The sequence below is a fragment of the Hyperoodon ampullatus genome (assembly GCF_949752795.1).
Source record: "Hyperoodon ampullatus genome assembly, chromosome: 1".
NCBI lineage: Eukaryota > Metazoa > Chordata > Mammalia > Artiodactyla > Ziphiidae > Hyperoodon > Hyperoodon ampullatus.
The window spans coordinates 218,629,565-218,642,410 of record NC_136914.1 but is presented as its reverse complement, the minus strand read 5'-3'; the positions used below and the strand labels follow the sequence as shown (position 1 = coordinate 218,642,410).

At 47.9% G+C, this 12,846-nt stretch overlaps 1 protein-coding gene across 4 annotated transcripts in view; it reads right to left on the bottom strand.

The window, feature by feature from the left end:
- PLPP4 (phospholipid phosphatase 4) overlaps positions 1–12,846 on the bottom strand; it is a gene marked incomplete at both ends in the record, with an annotated part of 129,925 nt that overhangs the window by 78,905 nt on the left and 38,174 nt on the right. For all 4 annotated transcript variants that reach the window (XM_079712899.1, XM_079712900.1, XM_079712901.1 and 1 more), the window contains one exon: positions 5,134–5,242. In XM_079712899.1, coding sequence (XP_079569025.1) covers positions 5,134–5,242 — 109 coding nt within the window. The remainder of the gene's footprint in view (positions 1–5,133; positions 5,243–12,846) is intronic.

The window sequence follows — 12,846 nt, the reverse complement described above, 5'->3', positions numbered from 1 at the left end:
GAGTCCTGAATCAGAGTGATCAGCTTAGCCCAACAGCCTCATCTTACAGATGGGGAAACTGAGCGTGAGATCCTCTTGTATCAGAGAACATCTTGTAAACTGCTAATTAAATGTGCTACAGAGCACCCACATAGCAAGAGAACATATAAAAGTCATTAAGCAGAGCCTGGGATATGGCTGGGTTTGCATGATGCGCTTCCACAGGCAAGGAAGCCAGAGCTCTGTGGAGCAAAATGAATGTGGGGAACAGACTCAGATCTAGTAGAACCAGGCTCATGCCCCAGCTCTGATATTTTCAGCTCTGCGACCTTGAGTATGTCACTTAACCTATTCACCTTTGAATCTCAGTCTCAGTGTCCTCATCTGTCAAATGGGTAGAGTGATGATATACATAGCAAAGCATGGTTGCAAGGATTTAAATTCACTGAGTAGTTGTTGAATGCTTCTTATAGATCACACCCTAAGTGAAGTGTTGTAAGTCTATCACCCTATTTGAAGCTCTCAACACCCTGGGGAGGGAGGAAAGTGTTGTTAAAGCCCCCTTTTACAGATAAGGAAACTGAGGCACTGAGAGCGGAGGTGATTTTCCCAATTCACGAAGCTAGTAATTAGCAAAGCTGGGAGTGGACCGAGGCCGTCCACTCTAGAGCTCCTGCCAACTGCTCACCCATGAGGCCCAGCAGAGAGTTAGTATCCAGGAAATTCTGATTGTTGTTCCCAGGGAAACCTGTAAACAGATGACCAATGCCAGGATCCTGTGACCAGACATATGGGAATAGAGCGCTTTAAGCTCCAGCCCATCTGTGCAGGGAGGTCAGGTGCAGGGCAGAGCCCTATTAGCCCAGGCGCCTTGCCTGTGCCCTACAGGACCAGTGTCTCCAGCAAGGGCCCTGCCTTGTGCATCCACCAATGAAACCAGCGCGGGAAGTGCCGTCCGTCCCGGCCATTGCTACACGCAGACAGTGGGTAAACCTGGGCACAGATACAAGGCACTGTGTGGCCAGCATGTGTCTGGGAATCTGCCAAGCATGGAGCAGTGTGTGTGCAGGGAAGGGCATGAATGTGCCAAGCACTTTTTACCACCGAAGCCAGGGCACCTGATGTTAGGGTGCTAGCCAGAGAAGAGCTTGTCCCTGGGGTTCATCCAGATCAGACAAAACTGTGGGCCCAAAGTGCCCTAATTCCCAGCATCTGACAGAAAGGTGTGCTGCGTGGTGCTTCTAACAACTCAGGACGAGCAGACACGTGGGAAAGGCCCTGCTGTGGGCAAACAATTATAGTCCGTCACAAAGCTGAGAGTGAAGACTTTTCAAAGGTGTCTAAAAATTAAACTATCACAAGCCAGCTTTGTCTCCTTTCCTTCCCTTTTCCCCCCAAATCGACTTTATTTCCATCTTCCTTAGAAGCATCCTATTCCAGAATAGAAACCCCTGTTATCAAATCAACACAATCTCAATAATATTCTACAGAAGTACATCTTCTGGACATATCAGTATCATGGCCAGAGCAAAACGAGGGGCAAAGGACAGGTCTTGGGTACATTTTTTTTAAGCCAAGGAAAGAAATTGGGAAACACTCACCATTCCTTCAGTTCCCTACCTGAGTCCTGCCTGTCCTTCAAGGGCTTTCCCGTGATGCTGAACCATCTGACTCATGTTCACGTCTGTGTCCCCACTAGACTAGAAACCACATCTTATTCAGCTTCGCGCCTCCACTACCCGCCGCTGGGCTTGGCTCAAGGAAGGTGCTTCGTAACTTTCTGCTGAATGAGCTACTAATTAACTTACCTGAAGCTGTCCACAGTCTGCCTGTATCCCTGCCACCCTCAGCCCCGTGCAGCACACAGCACTCCAAGCAAATGCCTATTCGTGGGGCCCACACGGCCCTGGCTCCGCTGTGTCTGTGCCTTTACACCTGCTCTTCTCTGTGTGACACACTGCACTCACCACCTGTCCACCTCACCTGAGCCCCCAAGGAGGCAGCACAGGCGAGTGGCTCCAAGGCCGTCTGCGCTCTGACTGCTGGCATTCAGATCCTGGTCCAGCCACTGATGGCTGTAAACCTTGGATAAGCTGTTTAACCTCATGACAGTTTCATTTTCTCCACTGAAATGATGGGATAACAAAAGTGCCAACCTCAAAGGATTGAGAGAACTCACTAAGATGCTGTTTGTAAAATGATGAGCGCAGTGCCTGCATGCAAGAGATGTTGCCTGTTGTTGTGACTACAGGATGATGACGATGATGAAGAGGATAATGATGAGGATGATGATGAGCATCCCTAAAAGTTTACCTGAGCCTCTCCTCTGGCTCTTTCCAGATTCCACTTTGCTTTAGAGTACCGTGTCCCCCAGGAGCCTGCAGGGGTCAAATCTGATTTGACTTCCCATCACCTGCAGTTCCTATGGCTTTTCTCACCCACATCCAGCTCCTGGAAGCGTTCTCCGGACACACAAAGACACGACTACTACAGACAACAAAGAGAGTACTGAACAGCAACACCCAACACCAAGGGAGTCTTCCTACACCAAAAAGTAGGCTTTCAAAGATGATCTGATTACCTCCACGTGTTCAGAAAGGAAGCATGACCTCTTCTGAATAAGGGAGCAGCTGGTGGTTGGGAACAGCCAGGAAATGTTAAGTCAAGACTCAGTGTGTGAGAAAAGAGTTCTCAGCCTGCCTCTCTGGTCCACAGGAGCTCAGAGTCAACAAGGAAAACAAGCTCCTGGAATCAAACGGTCCAACCACACCCAAGTTTCATGTTGACGGATATAGTCACCTCAGCTGATGGTGCCAAGGACAGAGGAAATGCCAGCCAGGGGCTTCTTGGTGATGTCATTACTCCTCACTTAATTCCCTAACATTCTGATATTATTTTTGTGACATTTGAACAAGTAGCTCCTTTAAAACACACACACACACACACACACACACACACACACGCACGCGCACGTGCGCGCGCAAATAGGCACAACTCCAGAGACACTGATTTCCCAAATAAAGAAACATCTGGGTTATAGCAGCTGCCTTTAAAAAACACTTTGGTTATTAGACAGTTAGCAAGTTTGCCTTTATATTAAAACATCCTAAACAGAAGCAGAGGAGATCCCAGGATTCTGTTTATGCATTAAATAATGAAATTTGAGCTTTCTAAGGAAACCAAGCTATTTTTTAAAAACAGTGAAAATATGTTCTATTACAAATTCTTCTGTAAACACCACAAGGTTTAAAAGGATCAAAAGCAGACAAGTGATGTCTTGTATTAAACTCTTAATAAAACCCAGGAGAACAAACCTAATTTATGTGGTGACAAAGCATTTTTCATCTTGCGTTACACATATTCTCAATGTATGTACTGCTTTCCTTGTGTTATTATGGAATCGTACTAAGTCTTGTGACCAAATGAATGAAATTCATCAACTACTATTAACAAAACAAAAGGTTGAACTTATTTCATTAGGAGACGAGAGGGTATGAATCAGTGTTTGTGGCTGAATACCCCTCTCTTCTCCGAGAATCACAGCACTGAAGAACTCCTTTACTGCCTCCTTCCCTTCACTGCCAGCATGCAAATATGCTCCATCCTACTTGTGTCTGCAGCCAGAATATTTGTGGCGTTTTTATCTAGACTTCAAAACAATCCATTGTTCACAAATCTAGGACACAGCCACAAATTTCTCACAATATCCCAAATGAACATTCACTCCAAATTGGGTTTTACAGTACACGAAATGTGAAATCTTTGAAAACGTAAACAAGTGATCAACAGAAGCTTCCCCTATTAAAACCCTGGAGTAAACTAGTTAGACACACACTAGTTACTTTATTTCTAGGATTTATGGAAGATTTGAGTTAGAGCAGAAATGGAAAAAAATCTGATTTTAATACTCAAGTGTAAGGTAATACCCTACTCACAAGCACCCTACATTTTTCAATTTCCCCGATCTTTACAAAAATCCAGTTTATTTTCCAGCAGAAAAGTAATTATGAAAAAGCAATTAAAATAATACTGTGATACTCATGCAGTGTTCCGGGCACTTTGGGATGTCTGCAGACACAAAGATCTTTCCAATCATCACCGATGAACAAGATATCCTCCACAAAATCAGAGGGATTTCTTTCAAAATGCAAAAATATTCCTCATGTTCTCTATAAAAGCTCTGGAACAGTCACTTAAGTTCCCAGAGGCAAGACACACAATGGCTGCTCAATAGGAATAAGCTTCAAGCTACAAGGTTGCCCATCCAGAAGCTGCATTATTATTCTGTAACAAGAGGGAGCTTCAATATTTCCTCTGCTACAGAAAGGCCTGAAGGCAATTCTCCAGAAGCCAGTGAGCTCCAGCAAGGAGTCCTGGACACTCGGCTCCTGATTGCAGGGCAGCCTCCTGGCTGCGAGCAGGGCTTCAGAGCTGGCTGCTCGGATGTGAGTCGTGGTTCTGCTGCTCTCTAGCTTGTGTGGCTTTGGGCAAGTTCCCTCATCTCTCTGGGATGCAGGTCTGCACCTGCAAAATTCAGGCAACAATGACATCTTCCTCACGGGGATACTGGGTGGTGCTAAATGAGATAATCCTTTCCGAAGCTCTCGGCCAAGGGCCCGGCACATAGTAGAGGAAGTGTAAGAGGCTGTAATCGACAAAGGGCAGAGCCAAGCGGTAAAAATGTCCCCATATACCCACCAGCTATTTGGATGCTTGCCCATTTATTCTAGGACCAGAGATGCTGTCAGGGGTGAATTACACATAGTGGTCTCGTCACTGGTCAACTGACCAGCAAAACGCAGAAAAGCGGTTACCTGAGTACAGCTAAATTGAGGTTTTTTTAAAAACAGATGGAGCAGGAAACTCTGTTCACTAGTTTCTCATCTTATTTTACTCTAAGTATTTGGAAACAACTCGGGTTTAGCTCAGGTAAGCAGGGCCCTTCTTTTCCAAAGCGTCAGGCAATTGCTTCTCACATGACCAAGCGGCGACCATCCTGATCTGGAACTGAATTTTAATTTGATGGGCAGCTCGCCTCTTTTGTATTTCAGGCTGCTTGCCATCATCAGCAGGGGTTGGAAATGCAGAAATGAAAACCCATTTGGTTTATACTTGGGAGAGTGGTCAAATCAGCCATGAAATCATGGTACTTACAAACATGAGGCGGGTAGGTATGTTGTCTGACTGCACCAAAGGATTTTTATAGAGCCAGATCTCCTCCGGCTGGATGACTCTCTGGAATGGATCCAAAAACTCCGTAAAACTGAAACGAAACAAAGAAAGAGGCGTGAGGGCTGAGCACTGGAGAAGGTGGCTGCTGCACACGCTCAGGTGGATGATCTGGCCTCTGGGGGAGCCGGGGGGAGGACAGGCTGCCCGGCTGATGGTTCTCGGCCAGTTCCAACTGGGGAAAGATGGAGGTAGTTACCAAGACTGTAGAATCTTCTGTCGCCACCTGCCAGCTAGGACTAATTGTCGGCATGAGAGAACGGCTGTGAGGCTGACATACAAAGACTCTAGAAACTTGGGGATCCAAAGTGAACTGGGAGTTGAAGTCCAGAATGGTGGCTCAGACTGGGGCAAGGCAAGGCCAGCAGCACAGTTTCTGGGAACGAAATGGACTTGAGTTGGAACAAAGGTGAGGGAGCAGCAGGCAGGACTAGAGAAAGAACCGGTGGTGTTCCTCCCTCCACGTTACCCCAGACGGCACCCTGCCACCATCACCACCGCCAGGAGGCAGACTGAGCTTCCAGAGAAGACAGATGGTAGAGACAGGAGAGAAGCACAGAGGAGAGGAAAGAAGGAAGGCAGAGGGGGATGCGGTGCATTCTGGGGCTGCTACCAGGAAACCAGACGGCTCTCAACAGCCTCCTCCTCATCTCGTCACCTCCCGACCCCTCAAACATCCAGGGAGCCCAAAACACCCAGGCGGATGAAAAGAACTACCACCAAGAGAAAACCTGGGGGAAAGAACAGACAGAGACTGCAGGTTTGCTTTGTCAGCTCTTGGCCATCAGGCCGCCTCCCAGCTCTCCAGCTCAGCTCTTCACCTGGTGAATTCAGTTCAGAATGGCTTGAGATGTGGCCGGAGAGAGGACAGGGGCCAGGTGACTCAGGGCTTGAGCGCCAGGCTAAGGAATTTGGCTTTTGAACCAACGATGAATTCGGCCGAGAAGTGTAGAGTGAAATTTCCCATTCCAGATAGCGGCGAAGATGGGGAACTGGAGCAGAACAGAGAAGGGAAGGCAGAGAGAGTTAGGAGGTTATGGCAGCTGTCCCAGCAAGAGACGGCTGCAGAGCGAAGGAACGGGCAGGACAGAATGGAAGAACGTGCACATGGGAGGTGGGGTGGTCAAAGCAGATTCCAAGGGCTCTGGCTTGGGCTTCCAGGAAAAGGGGTATCATTACCAGGATGAGAAGGACTTGGAGGTCAGCTGTCCTCTCGTCTAGGGAACCACACCCAGGTGACCAACAGTCTGGGTTTGCCCAGGACTCTCCTGGCTTTAGCACTGAAAGTCTTGTGTCCCTGGAAAAGCCCCAGTCTTAGGTAAAACCTAGATGGTGGGTCATCTTAAAGCCATCCCAGCCCTGGGACAGAATCAGGGGTCTCACAGCCTTGGTTTCTACCCTAGACTTGGGCCTTTGTATGATCATGATTTGTTTGGATGTCCAGCTGCACTGGGAGGCTGTAGAGGCTGGGGGTCACTCCAGGGCTGTGTCCTCAGAGCCCAGCAGGATGGGACTCTCAGTGACTGCAGAATCTGATGTCTGTTCAGGACTCTGAACAGCTGCCGCAGAAAACACCCTCAGTCTGATCAGCCTCACACTGAATCCTACCATGCACCTACAAGAGACCTAAAATTCAACCTGTCGTTTGTGTCTCTCTATACATATCCCTCCCTCTTTCTCTCTCTCTCTTCCTCTCCTCCCCTCCCTCTCCCCCCAGTGGAGGTTTTAAGTCCTAAAACTCTGTCCCTCCGTCCGTGTATTTATGTAATTTCAAGAAGAAAGCGGTGCCGGCCCCTGACTGTTTCGTTCAGCACTGTGTCCAGAACATTTCTACTGCAGGATCTTACTGCAAGTGCCCTGAGATCCCGTCACTGATGTGTAAGGTAACTTCTGCTAACAGCCCTCCAAGCCTCCTCCAAAGTGAGACACGGGGGAGCAGGCCGTCTGGGCGCTGGGAAACCTGCTCTCTGCCCCAGCTCTGCCATTAAGCTGCTCTGGGCTTCAGAACAAGCCACTTCTCCTCACTGGGCCTCAGTGTCCTCACCTGCAACATGGGAGGTTGGGCTAAGCCAGAGGTGACAAATGGAGATGGGTCAGAACCACTGGAGACACCCTACCCCAGACTTACAGTCTTGGTATGGACTGGGCCTGGTATGTGGATTTTAAAACACTCCCCAGGTGACCCTGAAGGGCCCAGCACTGAATGGAATGATCCCTAAGGGTCCTGAGCCCTTCGCCTTAAGGAGAGGAGACTTAGAGATGTGGCTCTCCATGTTAACAATTCTTCCATCTGCTGCAGGACAGGCTATGGAGTCAGGTCCATCCACATTCAAACTCCAGCTCCGGCTGTGTGGCTCTTAGTGAGTTCCTGAACATCTCTGAGCCTCAGTCATCCCATCTATAAAATGGGCACACCTTAAAGTGTGGGAGTAAAAATAAAATGAAAGAATATAAAGTACGTAACAGAGCATGAACAGAAAGCAGCATTTTATCACCCTTATCCTTTTACTCTTGCCTCCATCTGCAAGTTTTTACTAGACAGTTTTCAGGCTTTTTTGGGGGGGGGGTTCATTTTGTAACAACCTACTCACTGCACCCCGGTGTTTTTAAAACATTTTAAATATAACTAAGGAAAAAGAATTTTGTTTTGGAGTTGTTTTTGAGAATATACTTGTAAAAACCAAAGCTTCCAGAATACTCCAGTTACTCTGGCTGCATAGCAAATTACCCCAAAACTTAATGTCTGAAACCAAGCATTTTGTTTTGCTCATGATTTTGTGGATCAGAAAACTGAGAAGGGTCCAGCTAGGCAGAGTTCACTTAGAATCTCTCATGTGGTCACAGCAGTTAGATGTCAGCTGGGGCTGCATCACCTGAAGGCTTGACTGGGCTGGACATCAGGATGGCCTGTCACGTGGCCACCGTGGGTGCCGGCTGTTGGCCAGGAGCTCAGCTGGGGCTGCTGCCTGGAGCACCTCACATACTTCTCCAGCACCGCAGTCTCAGCATAGTCAGAATTCTTCATTCTGCTGGCTTCATCCAGATTGCAGGTTCCAAGAGGACCAGGCAGAAGCTGAATGGCTTTTCTGACCCAGCCTCCAAAGTCTTGTGCCATCACTGGGTTACCTAAGGTCAGCCCAGATTCAAGAGAGGGGACCCTACTCTACCTCTTGGCAGGGGTGTAGCAAAGTCCGCATTACAGAAAAGCAGGTAAGATGAGAGATATGGCTGCAGCCACCTTCCAAATACAATCTGCCACCCACAGGCTGTCATCACTGTAATGGTCCTGCAGCTCCCGCTCTCAGAGACCCCAGAGCCTTGATTCCTGTGTCCTCCCCACTCAGCTGGCCGCAGGGACAGGGAGCTGGCACACCGCTGAGCACTGTCCTTCCTCACCTTTGTCTCCCCAGGGACACTATCCTCATGGTCATTTTTTAAAGCCTCGTGCACCCAGCCTTTTGCACGATTCCTCACCCCACCCTGAGTGGCTGCAGCCAGAACACATCTGTCAAGCAAATTATATCCTTTGGGAGTGGCAGTACCAAGAAAGATAGATGTCCCTCCTCCAGCCATGCACCAGCCACAGGCGTCGGCTTCTGAGAATCCAGATAGTGAGGCAGCTACGCAGAGGACATGGGTCTCAAAATGCAAACAGGAGCAGAGGTGGACATGTGGTGGAATGGAAAGCTCTGGAAGGTGTGTTCCTAAGAGAGGGTGTGCCAGGCCTGGAAACATCCTTCCATGAGCTCTTTGTAAAGTGATTTGGAAACAAGAAAATGGAAACCCCGCTTCCACACGAGGAGTTCAGGCATGGGCTCTAACTGCCTGCTCGGCAGGGCTCACTACGCACTGAGGACCCCCCCCCCAGCAGCAGCATGTACGATCAGGGCTTCCCAAATGTTAATGTGCTGGGGACCACTTGGGGGTCTGGTGACTGCAGATACGGCAGGTCCAGGGACGGGGCTGAGGGCTGGCATCCCCAACAAGCTTCCTGGTGATGCTGATGCTGCTGGTCTGTGGATCAAACTTGGAGTCGCCAGAGGCCAGGGCATCAGCATAACCTAGGAGGGAGCTTGTTAAAAATGCAGAATCTTGTGCCCCAGCCAGGATCTACTGACTCAGAATCTTCATTTTTAACAAGATTGGTGTGAGCGCCACAGTTGGAGACACAGAGCTCTCGGGCAAAGCCAGTGCTTCCCAACTTCGGCCTTTTAAGAACCACGTTGGCCAGTTTTGCCTGATCCGCCCTCCACCTGTACTGTGATTTTTCTTCAGCTTTTGTAAACGAAAATGAGGTTATTCTAGAAGAAACTTCATGTCACTGCTGAATTATGAAATCAGGATTCCCTCTATAAACAGCTGGTAAACGTCATAGTAAATACAATGAAAACAAAAGCATGCTCTTAAATTCTACCTTGATGCTTTTGCCTCTGGGTGGAGGCCTGCCTTCTCTGTGAGGGTCAACAAGATCTTCCGTGATGGAAGGAGAGAAGGCGGGGCGCAGGTGCCCCCTCCGTGGTGTCGAGTCAGGTGGATCACATCCATGTGTAATCTAAATCCACCTTGCAAAGCCCCTACAATCAATCCTCTCCAGCACCACTTGTGCCACAGGAAAGGCAGAAAAAAGATGAAAAACAAAGGTGACAACTCAAAAGCACAGCAATCTGGGGCCATTCAGTAGAGAAGAAAATAGCCCCACTGGTCTTAGTAATGCCGGCAAGCATCAGCATACCCCAGGCCAGTATAATGACCCATGTCCTTGAGTTTTCAAGAAAAGGCTGAAGAAAGTGTAGCAACTCTTTGACCACTGCGACGTGTGTAAAACCACTTTGCTTACTTTCATTTCCAATAAATTCAGTGCAGAGAAAAACATCTCAGTGCCCAGAAAGGGTCTGACAGATCCACCGATGCAGAGTTCCCCATAGTCTGAGGCTGAGAATCAAAACTGTCCTCACTGTGAATGGCACTTCTGCATCACTGCAGAGACTCATGGAAAAAAGGAGATTTGGTGTGATGATCAGTACTCCAATGACGTGGCTAACTGGCCCAGTTATCCATTTTCACTCCTGATAGGCTGAAGAGCAGAGAAGACTCCTAGGACTTCGTCAGACTTGATGACCAAAAGTAAACAGAAAGGAAGAGCTCTATGTGAGAAGGAAATCTAACAGGTCAGAAAGTATCATTTATTAATTGTTCCAAAGAACAGATGCTAGTTAATGAGACCACACAGGTGTGAAAGCAGTGTTTTCTCCACTGTTACCGATAAACTCTGATTCAGCAGCCAGGGCCAGTCCAGCCTCAAAATAACTGACTTCTTCCCCCATCAAAGGTATTCACCGAATCTTAACTATTGTCAACAATACCACTGCACTCAACTGAAATTCCAAACTAAAATAAAATGTCTAAAATGTATAGGTCAACATGTTTTGAGGTGAAAAGCATGGAGTTGCTACTAAAGGAAACAGATAATTTTCTTTCGTGAAAATGATAACTGTCTGAAGTCAGGTAACTTGCCGCAGGATTTTGATCCAAGACATGCTCCTTTCAATTTCTTTGCCGTTTTAATTGGACAGTTATCTTAATCTAATATTATCTTCATTTCAAAGTTGGGACAGTGTTACTCGTTTTCTTCTTCGTTTTCTGATGATACAGTTAGAAGAATTTGGAAAACATACACTGAAAATTCCGACATTCTTCTGACTTGATGCCGAGCAATTCTCTCTTCAATGCATGCATAGTTTTTGCATAGCATAGATGCTTTAATCCTCCTTAGACCAGATTCCAGAACTTAAGTGAGCAGAAGGCAAGCAAAAGCAAGCAATTTTCTAAGATACAGGGAGAACCCACCAAAGTTAACTGAAATAAAAAAGAAGCAGAAGGAGATCTGATGTTGACGTAGAGTGAAAAGCAGGCAGAAGCCTAAAGGAGAAGTAAAGCCACCGCCAAGCAGGTAAAAACATCCTGGTGTTCTCAAGTGGGCAGCCAGTTACTCCTCCTCCCCAAATCACAAACACACGGCCTGTCGCCCTTCTGTGGTCCCCTAAACCTCACCAAGGAGAAGTGGATGCGATTCCACTGTCACGCACTGCACCATGGGAGGCTCTCCAGGCCCAGCCGGGCATCAGATAAAAACATCACTTTGCCCCTTGGAGGACCCCCCAGACCAGGGCCAGCTAGGGTAGCATTTAGAGTGGTGACAGGTACACACCACGCTCACACACGCTCGCAAACACACATACACATGCACACACACACACTCTCTCCTGGTGGCTAGTCCTGTTTGCATAGCTCACCCTGCCCTTACGCAGCCTAGGATACATGTCTGCTTATAGAGGAAGGGGCGCAGTAGGGAAAGACAGTGGACTTCCTTCTTTGCCTATTGCTTATTCATTCAACAAACATTTACTGAGTGCCTGTGAACTCTGGTGTATAAAACACATACAGTCCCACTCTCATGGAGATTACAGTCAAGAGTTGCTAAGTGCCACCGGATTGAGGAATGAGATGTCAAGGTCTTTAGTTACAGGTATCAGAACTCTGACTACACAGAAGCTCGCCACCCCACTCTACTTTGGGGGCCTCACTAATTAGACTCATGAGATGGGCTCCAACCTGGAACTGCCTGTGAGGACCCTGGGCCCCTAGGGATGTTCCAGGGTGTGAATCTGTTACTGTCCACCTGCTGAATGTAGCAAGGGATTCAGCCCAAATCTGGGAACCCAGAGGAATGGCCACTCTTGACATCACAGTATCAGGAACAGCAAGTCCCTGAACAAGCAACCACGATGCTACTGCCCCCTGTGCCTCTTCTGACTCAAAGTCAAGTTCTCAAAGCCCCAGGGTCTCCCCATTATCTAAAGGATAATGGATTCCATAGATTTGTTAATGACCTTTAACTCATGTACCTTGATAATATGCTTTTTTCAAGATAGGTTAACATTTCCGTCACATACTAGACTCAGATTTCAACATCCTTTCCCCCAACCATAAAAAAAACACAAGATCGTATGGGAATATGAACTTAATCAGACCTTTCACTTGGTTCAAATCCCTGATTCGGCATTTGCCAGCTGGGTGACTTGAAAAAAGTCACTTAACCTCTCTGAGATTTAAGATCTTCCTCCTCGTATCCCAGGATGGCCGTACCTCCCAGGGCAGTAATAATACTGCTTTCGTCAGCAGTAATAAATGCTAGGATCTGGCACAGTGCCTGGGGCACCAAAGGGCTCAGCCAAAGGGGGCCGCCGTTCCTGCAAACGTGAACAAGAAGGATGCTGACGACATGATGAACGGCTCTAAGCAGCTCTCCCCTCCCCGCTTCCGCCCCACCCAGGGCAGTGAGGTTGCATGCTGCAGGAAGGAGACTGGACAGCACAGGTGAATGTCAACAACTACCACATCCTTTAGCCATTCTATGAGGAAACAGTGGCCCAGAAGGTCACTTCTGAACCTTGCGAGATCCGAATGAGGAAAAAACATGACACGTAATAAAGCTTTCCAGGCGACAGCAAAAAGCAGAGCATGTTTCTTAATTGCACTATTGACTTTTCCTCTCTAGTGGGCCCCTCTCATGCAAGAGGGAAAACACTTACAAACTGTCAGCACAACAGGCAGGCAGCTCCGCGGGCAGGGAGGAGG